This window comes from Poeciliopsis prolifica, unplaced genomic scaffold, assembly GCF_027474105.1.
Source record: "Poeciliopsis prolifica strain line A6 unplaced genomic scaffold, Auburn_PproV2 SCAFFOLD037, whole genome shotgun sequence".
Taxonomy (NCBI): Eukaryota; Metazoa; Chordata; class Actinopteri; order Cyprinodontiformes; family Poeciliidae; genus Poeciliopsis; species Poeciliopsis prolifica.
In genome coordinates this window covers 886,942-903,920 of record NW_026562412.1, presented here as the reverse complement: position 1 = coordinate 903,920, position 16,979 = coordinate 886,942, and the positions used below count along the sequence as shown (strand labels likewise).

Below are 16,979 nucleotides of genomic sequence, written 5' to 3'. Positions count from 1 at the left end.
CTGAAAAAATACAGAAAATTTTTACGTGAATAAATGCAAGACATTTAATGTCTTGCATTTAAATGCAAGGAGTTAGACTGTGTTCACACTGAACACGTTTGCACTTTAAAAACACATTGGATGCTTCAAGTTTGATGCGTGTGCACCGAAGTCAGACGGTTGACATTTTACCCCAGATGTCTCATAGCAGAGTCTCTCTGATTGGTTGATGCTCTGTGTCCAGCAGCAAAAGACTTTCCAACTTCAGTATTGATTGCTTTGGCTGAACATAGAACACTCAAAATTCTTGAAACAGTTCAACCACACAACACTAGATACATGAAACGTATCCCATAATTTATAGCGGTTCCAAACTGGGCGTTCAAGGAAAAGTGGCAATGGCAAAGAAGAGTGGCAAATTATTCTGCTATTACACTTGAAGTGACTTTTTAAGTTACCTGGTGAGAATATAAATGTTAGAGTCTCAAACAATACCTTATTAATACATCACCTAATTGCATATCGCTCTGAATTTTTCTGAGATGTCTGTTCCCACTGGATTAACTGCCAGTCCCCTTGCCAGCTGCCAGCTGTACCAGGAGACTCCCAACACATTGTTATAAAAACTCCCAGCTTTTCCCAATGAGTGGAAGTTAAAAACATTATTCAGACAAGTAGAATTTAGCTGTAAAATCTTTGGTTTACTAAAGTATTTCATTTATTACTGAGCAAATCGGTTTGTTTGGTGAAAGTTAAGATGTCAAACAATAAATACTAGTTTTATTTAACTCTGTCTTATCTGAGGTCTGGAGAGTATTAGATTTTAAAATTTATAATTTACTTCTTTTTATCTCTAGTAGAAATGTCCTATACACAATCAAACATTTTAGAATCAAACTAATAGATTTCTTTTTTTTACTATGGAGCACCCTTTACTACAAAAAGTAAGGAATAACACAGAAATCAGGAGTAAAACATGGCTAACAAACAAACTTTGGCTCCCTTGTTTTTTTCTTCACTCTGCTGCTCACACTAAGCAACATAAATTACGCTGAGGTGGGGGCAGAGACAGTTGTGAAGGCTGTACCTTTGTGAAACTGGGGCTTCTATCGTTTCTATCGTTTATTCTCGGCTTGCAGAAGACCTGTCCAACGTAGACTGGGTCCTGCAAAGGATGCAGATCATGAATTTGGACAAAGCTACTGTAAACCAGACACACCTGATACTCAAATTACGTTTGGTCTGAACACAGAATTAAATTGCTTCTTTGCCTGCTTTGAAACCTATTAGAAACACTCCTCTGTTCCAGCCCTGCCCAACTGGGTTCATGCACCACTCCACTCATTGTTCAGCAGCATGCTGTCAGAAGTGTGCTTCTGCCTGTCAAGTGTGCTCAAAGCGTGTGCCTACCCTATTAGCTCGCACCCATCTTTCCCAGGATCTTTAACCGCCCCCGATTCAGACAGTCATCCTACCCAGCCTGAAATCAACAACAATGATCCCTGAGCCAAAGAAGTCTCCCATCATCAGTTTGAATGATTACTGTCAGGTGGCTCCTGTAATTATGAAGTGCTTTGAGCGCCTAGTATTGCACCACATCAGGGACCATGTGCCTCAAACTATGACTCTCACCAGTTGACATGCCTTGAACACTAAAGAGGATATCAGGCCGTATCACTGAACAACCTGGAGCAGCCAAAGATGTAGCCGGACGCATTTGGAAAAGTCTTTAGAGTCTTTGAATTCAGACAGGCCCTGTTGCCACGTTACAATGCAACCGCCAACAAATCTGGCCTTCAAAGGATGCTGCACCTGCTTTTAAAAATAAACATGTTTTGGTTCCTCTGAGTTATCAGAAGTAAGTTGCCTCTACATAATCACCCATACCAGGTAAGCCATCACAACCTTTTTTGACAAAATGAAATGTTTTAATCCACCGTACTCAAGAATGCTCTTCTTAAGCGTACATGCTTTTTATATGATGTAATCCAGAGCTTTACTTACAGTTGTGGTCAAAAGTTTACATACACTTCTAAAAAACATAATGTCATGGCTGTCTTGAGTTCCCAATAAGTTCTACAACTCTTCTGTGATAGAGTGATCGGAACACATACTTGTTTGTCACAAAAAAACAGTCTTAAAGTTTGGTTCTTTCATAAATTTATTATGGGTCTGCTGAAAATGTCACCAAATCTGCTGGGTCAAAAATATACATACAGCAACATAAATTGTCAATTTTGGTGACGTAGAGAGTTGTGTCAATCAAATTTGATTAATGTCATGGCCTCTTCACTTCTTGTAAGTGATTCTGATTGACTACTGCTGTTCACTTATCATGAGCCCATTGAAATAGGGCTCATTTTGAGGCTGAGTGATCAGACTCAGCCTCAAAAGCTACATGGGAAAGTCAAAGGAACTCAGTGTGGATCTGAAAAAGCGAATTATTGACTTGAACAAGTCAGGGAAGTCACTTGGAGCATTTTCAAAGGAGCCTCATGTCCCAAGAGCAACTGTGCAGACAATTATTCGCAAGTATAAAGTGCATGGAACAGTTGTGTCACTGCCATGATCAGGAAGAAAATGCAAGCTATCACTTGCTGCAGAGAGGAGATTGGTCAGGATGGTCAAGAGTCAAACAAGAATCACCAAAAGGCAGGTCTGCAAGGATTTGGAAGCTGATGGAACGAAGGTGTCAGTCTCCACAGTCAAGCATGTTTTACATCGCCATGGACTGAGAGGCTGCCGTGCAAGAAAGAAGCCCTTGCTCCAGAAAAGGCACCTTAAGACTTGGCTGAAGTTTGCTGCTGATCACATAGACAAAGATAAAACCTTCTGGAGGAAAGTTCTGCGGTCAGACAAAACAAAAATTGAGCGGTTTGGCTACAACACCCAGCAATATGTTTGAAGGAAAAAAGGTGAGGCCTTTAATCCCAGGAACACCATGCCTACTGTCAAGCATGGTGGTGGTAGTATTATGCTCTGGGGCTGTTTTGCTGCCAGTGGAACTGGTTCTTTGCAGAAAGTAAATGGGATAATAAAAAAGGAGGATGACCTCCAAATTCTGCAGGAAAACTTAAAACCATCAGCCCAAAGGTTGGGTCTTGGGCGCAGTTGGGTGTTCCAACAGGACAATGACCCAAAACACACATCAACAGTGGTAAAGGAATGGATAAACCAGGCTAGAATTAAGGTTTTAGAATGGCCTTCCCAAAGTCCTGACATTGAGACCATGTGGACAGTACTAAAGAAATGGGTTCATGCAAGAAAACCATCACATTTAGCTGAACTGCACCAATTCTGTCAAGAAGAGTGGTCAAACATTCGAAGCTTGCCAGGAGCTTGTGGATGGCTACCAAAAGCGCCTAGTTGCCGTGAAAATGGCGAAGGGACAATGTTGCTGTATGTATATTTTTGACTAAGCAGATTTGGTGACATTTTCAACACACCCACAGTAAATTTATGAAAGAACCAAACTTTATGACTGTTTATTATGACAAACAAGTATGTGTTTCGATCACCCTATCACAGAAAAATAAGAGTTGTAGAAATTATTGGGAACTCAAGACAGCCATGACATTATGTTTTATACAAGTGTATGTAAACTTTTGACCACAGCTGTACATGTTTTATTGTGAAATGTACTACCCAAGCAGTAAATAATTTACCAATTCAAAAAATGATGATTGAAAGACCTGAGAAAAATAAGATACTTCAAATGACTCATTTTATAATTTATAAATCTATCATGTTTTTGAGACATTTCACCTGAAAACTTCTAGCTATAATAGCCTGTGATGTCCAACTATAAAACAGGACAAAAACTGCTGTTTCCATAATAACTGTCATAGAAAATATGTTTTTTCTTTATTTCCTGTTTAAGGGTATGATGAAGAGTCAGGTAGAGCTCCTTTGTGTCCTGATCATTATGAGTGGAGGATTTGCCCAAAGCCTGAAACCCCGCCGGAGCGTTTCCTTCTCAGGTGAGGCATCTTCTCAGCAGCAGTGAAATGTCCAGACCAGTGCAGAAGTATTCACATCCTGTGGACCTTTCCTCACTTTAGCAGGTTGTAAATAAAATCTCTAGTGCTTCATTGTGACTTTGAATGACAAGCCAACTCAAAGCACTGCATAAAATGGATAGAAGTAATATGAGTGTAGAATGAAGATGCTGTCTACCCCCTCTTACTATGATATCTCTAAATAGAATGCAGAGAACTAAATGGTCTGATTTCTAAAGTAGCCTGAGGATAACGGTTGGATTCTTTCCCTCAGGTGTTAACCTGAAGCTGTTTAAGAAGCCTGACTTTGACGGTTTGAGCTCCCTGTTGGTGAGAGAAGACATCGGTCTGCTCTTCATCGGAGCCAGAGGAAAGGTCATGACGCTCCGTTTGGATGACATCACTGAAAAGACCAGTGAGGTAGGAACTGGGCTTAAGTGGTGAAACATCAATGAAAATACACAAGAAGCAAAAGGAGAGTATGGTGGAACGTTTTTTGAGTTACACAGTCACAGAATAGTTTCCTCATGATGACCAACTGCTTTGACACTTTCCAGTCTGGTTTTTGTGCTCACCACAGCACGGACACTGCCCTCGTAAAAGTATTCAATGATATCCATATAAATACGGACTGTGGGAGAACCACGGTGCTGGTTCTGTTGGACCTCAGTGCAGCTTTTGACTCTGTCGACCATGACATATTACTGAATCGACTGGAGAGTTGGGTTGGACTCTCCGGTTTGGTGCTCGGCTGGTTTGAATCTTGTATAAAGAACAGGGATTTCTTTGTTTCAATTGGAAACTTCTCATCAAAGAGGTCAAAGGTCACATGTGGGATACCCCAAAGTTCAATCTTAGGACCCCTCTTATTTAATATTTATATTCTCCCACTAGCTCAGGTTATAACAGGAAATAATATTAGATACCATAACTATGCAGATGACACACAGCTCTACATTACGATGTCACCAGGTGACCTTTGACCCCATCCGATCACCGAATAAATGTTTAGAACAGATAAATGTGTGGATGTGCCAGAACTTTCTCCAGCTGAACAGAAACAAAACTGAAGTCATTATTTTTGGACCTAAAGAGGAACGATCTAGAGCTATAGATCTAGAGCTATAGATCTAGAGCTATAGATCTAGAGTCATAGATCTGGAGTTATAGATCTAGAGCTATAGATCTAGAGTTATAGATCTAGAGCTATAGATCTAGAGTTATAGATCTAGAGCTATAGATCTAGAGTCAATGCACAGCTTCAGTTATTACAACTAAAAACTAGCAATCAGCCCAAAACCTGGGAGTAGTGATGGACTCAGACTTGAACCTTGCGAGCCACATAAAGACAGTTACAAAGTCAGCCTTCTATCACCTGAAGAACATCTCCAGGATTAGAGGACTAATGTCTCAGCCAGATCTAGAGAAACTCATCCCTGTGTTTATCTTTAGTCGCATTGATTATTGTAACAGCGTCTTCACAGGCCTGTCCAACAAATCAATCCTCCAGCTGCAGCTGATCCAGAAGCTGCTGCTCCTGTTCTCACTAAAACCAGGAAGATAGAGACATAACAGCAGTTTTAAAGTCCCTCCACTGGCTCCCTGTAGCTCAAAGAATAGATTTTAAAATACTGTTGTTAGTTTATAAATCACTGAATGGTTTAGCACCACAATACATCAAAGATCTGCTGTTGTTGTATCAACCTTCCAGACTCTCAGGTTCTGGTTCTGGTTCTGCATCCCCAGAACCAGAACCAGGAGAAGCAGCTTTCAGCATCTATGCACCAAAAATCTGGAACAAACTTCCAGAAAACTGTAAAACAGTGGAAACCCTGACTTCTTTTAAATCGCAATTAAAAACACACCTGTTTAGAATTGTTTTTGAAATGTAATATGTAACAATGTATTGTCTATTATATGTTGCATGACTTTGTGTTTATGATGTAAAGCACTTTGAAATGCCTTGCTGCTGAAATGTGCTATACAAATAAAATTTGATTGAGTCAATAATTAACTGTAAGAATTTGACTTAATTAGCCTGTCATGGGAGGAAAAAATGGGCATCATCATTATGTGCATTGATCAGAGCCAATCGATGATAATCTTTTCCTCATCTCCTCCAATCATCAAGCATCATGCCCTTGATAAGATCCAGCATCTCGTCTTCACCCGCTCCTTGGCCGAGTTTTGACCAGTCATTGTCTGATTCCATGTCCCAAATTCGATTCCAGCAATCTCATCTTGGAGGTTCTTGGTGCTTCTCCTCCTCCCCCACCTTACGGAAGCACTTGTTCGGCAGGCTGCCCCGATGAACCTTCTCCCTCTTCCGTACTACGATCAGCAGGTATTTCCGACCTGTATTTCCAACATTGCCGCCCTTCTCCCCATTCAGGACTCCTCCCCGTCTCCTCTTTGGCCTCCTCCTCTTACTTCATTGGCATCTGGCTAGCGCTCCAAAAATCCTCCGATCCCCCTGCCAAATGCCACCGGGGCTCCCCTCATTCTCACCTGGTTTCAACCACCGCTCCATCTATTTTCTTCTGCTCTATCTATCCCAATCATAGGGTGAAACTTGATGCTTATTTGTCCCTTATCATAGACTTGCATATTAAGTACAGTTGTTCCATTTTTTTTAACATTATCACAAAGCTTCCACTTCTAATGCCACTTAAGTTCAATCTCAATCTGGTGTTTGCTTAGATTGGTCTGTTCTTGATACGACAATTCTCATCATTTTCACCCAAGCTGTTTCCTGTTCCTCCTGCGTCTCTGTCGGCCATCAAAGTTCCCTCTGCCCCTCCATTCCGCTGCTTCCTACTCCTGTCTGACATCAACTTCCAGCCCCCTCTAACCATGGATTGCAGCGGAAGAAGAGTTCAGGTCTTCAATAAAAACCCCATTTATACTAACTTTAATGACAGCTCCGGTTCATTTCCATTTTGTAATTTTCTTCATGTCTGCAGCCTGTTCAAGCAAGAACAACTTAAGTCAGTCTGTCCTCGCATCCATCCTGCATCCATCCTCATTCCAACCCATATCTGACCATTAACTCTCTTCTTCCCAAACCCCCCATTCTCATTGTACTCTGCTTCCATTCATTATGCAATTGCCCTCATAAAAATCACGGGTTGAGGTGCTTGGCTCGCCAAGGCCAATATTGCCAATATTGCATGGGCATGACCACAAAGAAGGTCATGCCCATGCACCTTCTTTGTGGTACTTGCTGGGAGCAAAATGGGATAACTGTTTTTACTTCAAAGTCAGGCTCACCTTCAGGTGCAGGAGTAGTTCTTGCCACTTCAATAATGTCTCCCAAGCTCTCTGTTGGATTCTGCTCAACATCTCTAATCTACCCTCAGCCCTGGACCTGCTTGATGACTTCCTCCTCAATCATCCCCCTGCTGCTTCCCCTGGTATTAGGTATTCTCCAACGGTTGTTGAGTCATGTAGGGTTCCTTTGTCATATAGGGTTCCATTGTCCAAGGAGAAATTCATCAGCCAACCAGAGTTTCTAGGCTTCACCCGAGACTCTGAGTTCATGGCAGCCTCACTTCCGGCTGAAAAGCTGTCCCGCATCCATGAACTCTTAGTCTCATATCTCTTCCTTGTCATGAATTGTGGTTTTGACAAAGAGAAAACCGATTCAAATCCATTCTAATTGGCAAATATCATTTGCCAATAAAAACCTTTTAATACCTATTCTTTCTTTGTGTGTGTGTGTGTGTGTGTGTGAGTCTCTTAAGGTTGAACTTACTGCAGACTACCATATTTTCTAGACTATAAATCGCAATATTTTTCATAGTTTGGCCGGGGGTGCGACTTATACTCCGGAGCGACTTATGTGTGAAATTAACAACACATTATTACATCATATCACATGTTATTTTCACACTAAACCACAAGAGGGCGCTCGAGGCCTGTGTGGATAATGTGTGTGGTAGAAGCTACCTCCGGATTTAGCGGAGGTAAATCTTCACCGAAGATGAAGATTTAGTGATTTGTATTGACACGGTTGGTTTGGTAATCTTGTTAGCATGTTATTTATGCTATAGTTATATGAATAACTCTTAATATGTTATGTTAATCTGCGACAGACTGGCGACCTGTCCAGGGTGACCCCGCCTCTCGCCCGGAGCGCAGCTGGAGATGGGCACCAGCACCTCCCAACCCCGTTAGGGAGAAGGGTGCTCAGAAAATGGATGGATGTTATGTTAATAAACCAGGCATGTTCTCAGTTCATTATGTGTCATGTAGCGTTAGCATACCGTACAATTATTCAGCCTGTTGTTGCCTCTATTCTATTTTTATTTTAAATTGCCTTTCAAGATGACATGTCTGTTCTTGGTGTTGGTTTTTATCAAATAAATTTTCCCCCAAAATACGACTAATACTCCAGAGTGACTTATAGTTTGGAAAATATGGCAAATAATAAACCAAATTACCTCTGTTAGATATTTATGGTGTATCTTTACAAAAGATACACAATATCTTACACAATGCACCCCTTATGATAGATATTCCATCCATCCATTTTCTTACACCCTTGTCCCTAGTGGGGTTGGGAGGTGCAGGTGACTTTCTCCACCTAACGTTCCGGGCGAGAGGCGGGGTAACCCTGGCTAGGTTCCTAGTCTGTCGCAGGGCTACACAGAGACAGACAGGACAACACACACTCACACCTACGGAGAATGCCAGTCATGTTATTGGAGTGTGGGAGGAAACCGGAGTACCCGGAGAGAACCCATGCATGCACAGGGAGAACATCCAAACTCTGTGCAGAAAGACCCCGGGTCAGAAATCGAACCCAGGACCTTCAAGCTGCAAGGCAACAATGCTACCAACTTCACCACTGTGCACCCCTGATAGATATTCCTCTTTTTAGATTCATACCTAATGAAGGAATTTCGCATGCATCTCCTCATAAACATGTTGACTTCCTGATTTGTCTTTTTGTTAGATTAACTGGATGGTGACCTCTAGAGAAAAAGCTCTGTGTAAGGTGAAAGGCAGGAGCATCGAGGTACACTACAGCTCATTAAAATAAGGAAATGTCAAATGTTCTCCCTCATCTTAACATAGTCTGGAGAAATAGCTGTTCTTCTAACAGGAATGTGACAACTACATCACGATGATGCACACTCAGGATGATGGCAAAATTCTGGTTTGTGGAACCAAAGCATTCGACCCTACCTGCACACACCTGGTACGTTCCTCCAATGCCTAAGGCTGGAATTGTTGTCCTTCAGTATCAGAACCATTTATTGGGTATTTATTGTGTAGGAAGAATTAGAAGTATAGTTTCTAAATTATTATAAATACTGAATATTTTTTCAGATGTTTCAGGAAGGAAAAGTGACCATGGAAGACAGTTTCCAGAATGGCAGGGGGAAAATTCCTTTTAAGCCCGATGAAAAGTTTGCTTCCCTGATGAATGGTTGGTACGATGATTTTTATCCCCATGCTTAAATACAATAGCAGAAAAGGTGAGAATCAGGTGAAATCTGCCAATTAATATTGATACTCATCACTAGGTTGCTCAGTTTGGTTTGTTTGACAGTTCGGTGTAAAAATTAATCGCATCAGCCGACGGTCATAAAAAATGTTTCGATTTTGGTATGCAATCCATTCGAGTTTACCAGGCTTTCAGGTGGGCAAACAGCCGTACTGTGTCCACGTGTAATTTATGTATTTTAAGGTTGTCGCATGAATCGCACAAGAAGCGGCTCCTTTGCCATGTGCACACAATCGTCTCTAAATCACACATGGATCATCTGATTGGCACCATTGTGGATATGTGTGACATTTGTTCACCTCTAAAGAGCCCAACAGCATAGAAATGTAATTTGACTGTGCTGCATCTCCAAGCTGCATTTCCAAGCTTTATCCATCAGCTATATCTCCTCGCTTCCTTGGCTGATCTGCGCCAGATTTTTTGTGCGTCGTTGGGGAGTGCTGCCGAATGCATATCATCCAGCGGATGGGCATGGGAACTGCACAAGAGCGTTTGTGGTGAGCAGCGGTAGCAAATAGGCTGGAGCAGTCCTGAGGTGCGAGGGCTGCACAACGTTGCTTGCAGCTTTACTTACGATTCTGCCCCCCCACAGAGGGGTATTTTGGGGGGGTTTTTGGGAACTTTATCATATTCAAAAACTCACCAAACTTGGCGGACACTTACAACTTGTGTGAAATTTATGTACTTTCCAGTCGTCGCAAGAATCACACAAGAAACGACTCAACAGCACCACCTAGCAACTTTCAAAAGACACGCCGCTATGACCTTACTTCATCATAGAGACAAGAAATTTGGTACTATTGTAGACGCTCCCCAAGGTGCACAGATCATACAATTAATGTCATCTTGCAAGTCAGACAGGAAGTCAGCCATTTTTGATTGAAGTTCCAATTTTAACCCCATTTTGGCCATTTATATTCTCCACATTTGATCGAACTCCTTGGGATTTTGATCAATCGACTTCAGATTGTACAAAAGACAGCCAATTAAAAGTTATCAAAACGGTGAGTCTTTGACCAAGGGGCGTTATCAGAGATCAAAGTTCGTACTCACCATGAAACACGAAACTCTTATATCGTACACAAAAACTCAGAGGCACCAAACTTTCAGTGATTGATCATCAGGTGCACTACAATACCCAATGGTCAAATGATGACATCATATAGGCCACGACCCGTGAGAACAGGAACTGTCATGTTTTACTGTGAACAGTCGCTATCTAACCCCTTTGATGTAATCAACATGAAACTGTGTCCAAAGACAAAAGACATGTTGGTGTGTTGTGGATTCCAGGCTTGACCAAAATCAATGAAGTAGGTGGGTATGGTGGTGTGGCAAAGTTACCTCTAACGCCATTGCCATACGTCTGGCTCCAAATTCCACAGTTTCGAGCCAAACTGAACCAAACTCACGAGGATGGGTCCTTATCCAACTCTCAACAGGAATCCATAACAATCGTTCTCTATAGCTCTCCCTAGAATATTTTAAATGATCAGCCCTGTTGTGGATGAAACTATTTCCAAGCACTGTCCAGGTAGAATCACTCAATCAGGTTTATTCGTGTATTGTGCACCATACAGAGAGCTCATAAGACAATCAATAATCAAGCCAGTCTGGATGCATGGCTAATCCAGTTCACTCAGCTTGCTAAGCTCTGCAAGGCAGAGACAACATGTAAGTTTTTATACGATGATAAAGAAGGAGAACAAGGAGCAAGACGATCTGTTCCTTACGCAGCAGTTGAAAACAACCTTCCAACCTCGTACAAGTAACCCAAATAGTTCTTTTGGTAAGAGTTAAACATTTCCTATGAAATGACTAGCAGATGTGACCTTATTGTAATTTTTCCATGACAGCCCCGCATGCTGTCAAGGAAGCCTTACTTTAACCTAGAATAATGAAACTTAGTGTATCTTGTCATGACCTACAAAAAAGTCTCTTGAAGCCATGGTTTAACCCAACAGGAAGTTGGATCACAGCCCTCATTTTCTTTTTTTTAGACGTATCTGATCAAGCTCATTCTACAGTTTTTCAGATATAGACTTCAGAATCACTCAGCACACTCTTGAGGCATTGAAGTTCAAAAGTTATCAAAAGATTTCTCATACATCAAAATATGTGGGTGTGGCTTAGTGTCAAAATTTGACTATTTTCTATTAAACATCAAGGTTCAATAACTTCCACCTGCAAGGTCACAGCAGCATCAGATTAACAATGTCTCACTACAGACTTGTCCTGATCACATTATGTTCAAGTGATGGCATCACCTTAGCCCCATTCACTTATAACAGGAAGTCACTTTTTTCTGCTGTATGTCTTACTTTCACTCCAGATTCATATGGATTTAATCCTGTGCCAACTGACATAGAATAACATAATGAACTCTACCTAAACATGGCTCATACTATCCAGAACAAGAGTTGTGATTTCAGTGGATCCCACTCATACTGAAAGAATGTTTTTGTAATGATTTGCTTCAGAAATTGTCAAACTTTTCCTCTGTTCTCAACAGGAAACTCGTTGTATACCGCTGGCTCTATAAACTTCCTGGGAACAGTAACATTTTTCCAAAGACATGGGAAGCCTTCCCTGAGGACTGAACAAATATGGTCTTGGCTCAATGGTGAGGTGGCCGCTTGACACAGTTAAAGGTTCTTTAACTATGAAATCTTGTCAAATATAACGATACATTTTAAATGATTTGTTATCAGAACCCACCATAATTTCCATTAAGTTTGCTGAAATCAGCAAACATTCAAACAACAACGAGGACGACAGCGTCTTCTTGTTCCTCACAGAGATCGAAAACAGGAATCAACGCAACAAGTTGCGACTGTCAACAGTTGCACGAGTGTGTAAAGTATGTCTCTAAATGTCAAACTTCCATTAAAACATCACATGAATCAGTATTAAAATCTGACATCTGTGCGGATTCAGAGTGACTTGGGAGGATTGAGAATTTTGCAGAGAAAGTGGACTTCTTTTCTGAAAGCCCGTCTGGACTGCCCGTTTGGACATGAAGGTTCAGAGTCTGTGGTGCAGGATGTCTTTTTTCTCCAAGATGAAAATAACGTGACCGACAGCATCTTCTATGCAACATTCACCTTGAGCTCGTAAGTCAAGTCTCAGGTTTTCAATATGTAGGTTGTTGAAATGGTTTGTTTTCCATAAATCCAAATACATTAGCTTGTTTCCAGAAGAAGACTGGATATGAATATCACCTCACAACAATCATTGAGTATGTCCATATGTATCCTGAGCTATCTTGCAGACTGCTCCTTCCAGATGTTGCCAGGAATCTTGTCCTCCTCTAAACATCATATCTCCAGTCCAATCCGCAGAATCTTGGTGTTTCTGTCTTAATTTCATTCTAAACGAAGATTGCTTGAGCATTTTGAAAATATTTTCTAATTTAGAAGTTAGAAGGAGGAAAACCTAACAGCAAAATAAAATCAGCAGAAACAATTCGCCAAACTAGTCAATATCTAGAACCTAGCGTAGAGCTGTCACGAGGTCACAGGGAGTCTTCACCCTATTGGGCTACATCCAGTGTTTTGCTGGTGCAATCAGCCCAATATTTTTGATGTCTCCCATTATAATTTAGTTTCTCTATTTTCTGGTTGGGATCAGGAACCGGTCACATTATGTTCAAGTGATGGCATCACCTTAGCCTCATTCACTTATGACAGGAAGTCACTTTTTGAAGAAAGGCTGAAGAAAGGCAGACTCTGATCCTCTCTGGTTCCGAACCAATTCTGCCTAAGAATTAACTGAGATTTCTGTATTTGTCACCATTTATAGAGCTGTGATGTTGTTTTCTTTCTGATGGTGTCGGGTTGAAAAGAAAATACATCAGGTCCATGTCCGTTAACGGTCCGGACCAAATGCTTACCACACTTTGTCCAGAGGAGATCATTTTGGCTGAGGTCGAAAACTAATATCATGAATTTGTTTTTGTTTTTTTACTCTTTGCTCTTCCAAAATCCAATCATTCATCAGGAGCCATCAATATTGATGGCTACTGATGGTTTTCAGTCTCTGTTGGCTGTTTAAATTAATTTTGTCTGCTGAATAACAAGAACATTAAAGTTAATTTATGGTCTTTTTTATTTTGGTTTTAATGCAAAAATATTGTGAACTGTCTGGCTGGTTTTCTGTCACACTCAGATAATCACTTGTCGTACAATTTGTGGAACATGCAGCAAATATAATTTCCTCTGCCTTTTGGTTTTGGAGCATCCAGGTGGTGCTGCTGCACTGTAACCTGATGATCCATTAGTATGTCATGCTACACTAACTTGGCATTATGCAATTTATGCATAATGCAACTGGCAACTGGGATGCATCTTCTTCCTTTTATTCCATTAAATACTTATTGCACCATAAACTACTCTGTACTCTTCAATGTTGGAGCAGAGCACTTCAGACACCAATCCTCTCAATTTAGTTACATTTAATTACACAAACAAAAGGACCTCTTTATTTTTTAAATCTACTGGTTGACGAACAGTTCGGCTTTTGGTGTGCTATCCTCAATTTCCCAATCACTAACCTCCATGCATCCTGGCTGGGGCCTCCATTTTGTGGAGAATTATCTGTCTCCATGCTTGGTTCTTCATGTACGAGGTTGAAGAACAGTCAGTGAGTGGAAGTCATAAATTCCATTTATTAAAACCAAAATACAGCTGGTCCATTTCTCATGCTATGTTTAGGAGCTAGCACAATAAAATGGAAACAAGTAACTGTTGGTAAATTCCTTTGTTAGCCTGTGACTAAGCTTCAGAGGCCCTAAAGAGGGCGCTCCCAAGTGTGTCATATCCTTTAACCTTAGTTTTAAGGGCGTTTCCTAACATGTTAACTCCTTTAGTTTTGCAACAAGCTAAGAGATAGAAGGAAAAAACAGAAATATGTATTTATTTGACTAAATGGACCAGGAGCAAATATTTAAGTATTCATTTAATTTCATTGAGTTAATTTAAGCTTTTTCAGTGTCTAACTGTTAAGAGATTGAACACAAAAAAAGTAAGTTGTCATCACTGAACAACATGAATTAAGTGACATTAATATAAATAAGTCAATGAAATGAACTACAACCAAAATCCCTTTTTGGCAGCGTGCAGTGCTCCAAGTTAATGTTTTATTTGACCTGGTAGTGACAGCACTTATTTTGCAGGAAGCCGTCCAGTACCTGCAGTCAGTCTGCTGTCTGCGCCTACAAGCTGTCAGACATCCAGCAAGTTTACAGGGGGAACGTTATGTCCGCGACTGATTCTGGCAGCTGGGTGAGGTTCACAGGAACAATATTTAGCGCTTACCCTGGTTCGGTAAGCATGAAACCCAAACTCACATTAGATGGTAGTAAATAAAATGATTAGTCTCACATGATCTCTGATCTGTATTATCAGTGTATTAATGATGAAATGCGAAAGGAAAATGTAAGGACTTCTCATGACATCCCAGACAGAACCCTGATGTTTGTGAAGAACCACTTTTTAATAGAGCAAGCCGTGAAACCGATCAGTGGGAGGCCCCTGCTGGTCCGGTCTATGGTTCAGTTCTCAAGAATTGTTGTTGACAAAGTAACATCTCTGGATGGACAGCAGCACAACATCATGTTTATTAGCAACAGTAAGTAACTGGACCATAAATAATGACTTAACACATGTTGGCGTTGCAGGATCAGACTGGGCAATGGCTGTATTGACCAATGAACACGCAAATGCTACCTGCAGTTTCACTCTGAACATAAGAGAGATGTGTGTGTGGTGTTTGTATACTTACACTGTAAAAAAATGTACCAACAATACTTTCATTTATTTAGCTAGTAATATAGAAAAAACTCTATTTTCATTAGGTTATACATGCTTAAATATCATAGTTCCAGATTAAATATTTAGTTCACAAACTAAATATGTAACTTGCAAAACACACCTTTAATTAGATAGCTAACTATTTTGCTAAATAAACCAAAACATATTTGTTAGCATTCTTTGTAACTTTACACATGTTACCCTGTAGAAAATAGAGTTAACCTCTGGTTCTGTCCTTCAGACTCTGGTTGGCTGCAGAAGGCGGTGTGGTCTGGTGATGATGGAGGGCGAATCATTGAGGAGTTGCAGCTGTTTCAGGATCCTCAGCCCATTCGCTTCCTTCAGCTCTCCTCTAGAAGTGTAGGTTACAGCTACATGTCTGTAGACTAAATGGACCTGGAGCTAACCTTTGAACTCTGATGATCTGCAGGGTCAGCTGTACAGTGCAACTAGAACTGCTGTTGCTCAGCTCAGTGTGAGGGACTGCAGCCGCTACACATCCTGTGCCGACTGCCTTACTGCCAGAGATCCATACTGTGGCTGGGACCGTCTCAGAGGCCTGTGTGCTGCTGTTGCTGGTGCTTCAAACCTCTCCATGTATGTCACACTAACTAAGACATGTTCACTGTGTGCTACATTTATAATCAGAGGATTGAATTCATTTGTTGCAGGATCCAGAACCTCACTGATGGTGATGTTGGAATCTGCCCAAACTCTCATTGCAAGTATTCCCCACATAAAGCTCTTTACACACCTTTACCTTAGTGAGGAGAGTAGTAGGAGAATTTTTATGGCTGCTTTGGCTTCTCCCACAGGGTCAACGAAGAGTATCGACATCCACCTCACAGTTGACGTGGCACAGTTCCTCCCCTGCTCCCCTGACACCAATCTCCCCATCAGCTGGAGCTTCTCTGGTAACATCCTTGAGCCCGGTCCCCGACACATTCTGCTCAGCCAGGGACTCGTTTTAACACCTTCCTTCACTGATGAAGGCCTTTACACCTGTGAGACAGTGGAAGTAGTTAAAGGCAGAGAGCACAGGATGGCGGTGATCTTGTACAACATTAAGGTTTCAGAGGGTGGGGGAAACTGGTTTCAGGCGACAATTATCTCTGTTTTAGCTCTTTTTTCTGTGCTGTGTCTAATGGCAAAGATATACACCTGGTGGGAAAAGAATTCTCAAAACAAGACTGGGGGTATTAAGATTGAGAGTGACAGTGGCAGTTGGGAATCCCCACCAGTCGAAGACGAACAGAGGGATGCCACTGAATTTGGTAACAGAACAAGCCAATTCTGTTTGACTTTGTGCAGCACTGCAGACAATATAAAAAAATAAATGATTAAAATGATCAAAGTGTCATTATCCATGCTTGTAACTATTGTGGAAACTGTTAGACTTAGACTTAGACTTGTACTTTATTGATCCCTTGGGAAGACTCCCTCAGGAAATTGAACTTACCAGCAGCTTACAGGCAGAAAATTGGCACACAGTGCGCAAAATACAAAAGAATACAAGAAATACAAGTTAAATACAAAGGTACACACTAAATGTGAGTAGCCAAAATCTTAAATTAAGCAAAAATAAGTAAGGAATAAGAATATAGGTAAAATATAAATAAAAAATATAAATACAACACAAGAGAAAATATAGAAATTTGGCAGATAGATTGACCAGTGATA

At 41.0% G+C, this 16,979-nt stretch overlaps 1 protein-coding gene across 1 annotated transcript; it reads left to right on the top strand.

Moving 5' to 3' along the window:
* The first annotated feature begins 1,811 nt into the window (after window positions 1-1,811).
* LOC129374653 (semaphorin-4E-like) lies at window positions 1,812-16,502 on the top strand. The gene is made up of 16 exons (XM_055053171.1): window positions 1,812-1,869; window positions 3,860-3,959; window positions 4,252-4,397; window positions 8,935-8,997; window positions 9,085-9,180; window positions 9,312-9,411; window positions 12,002-12,112; window positions 12,201-12,349; window positions 12,427-12,602; window positions 14,663-14,771; window positions 14,895-15,117; window positions 15,541-15,659; window positions 15,730-15,896; window positions 15,971-16,020; window positions 16,115-16,378; window positions 16,453-16,502. Exons 2-16 carry the CDS (start codon window positions 3,863-3,865, stop codon window positions 16,500-16,502), a joined length of 1,920 nt encoding a protein of 639 aa, XP_054909146.1. The 5' UTR covers window positions 1,812-1,869; window positions 3,860-3,862.
* The last annotated feature ends 477 nt before the right edge of the window (window positions 16,503-16,979 follow it).

Bases quoted from the DNA above. Each gene is read 5' to 3' on its own strand.
- LOC129374653 (XM_055053171.1), top strand. From the start codon at position 3,863: ATGATGAAGAGTCAGGTAGAGCTCCTTTGTGTCCTGATCATTATGAGT. The intron at 9,412-12,001 runs GTTGGTACGATG...TGTTCTCAACAG, and splicing joins GTTTGCTTCCCTGATGAATG to GAAACTCGTTGTATACCGCT. The intron at 12,350-12,426 runs GTATGTCTCTAA...GTGCGGATTCAG, and splicing joins CAGTTGCACGAGTGTGTAAA to AGTGACTTGGGAGGATTGAG.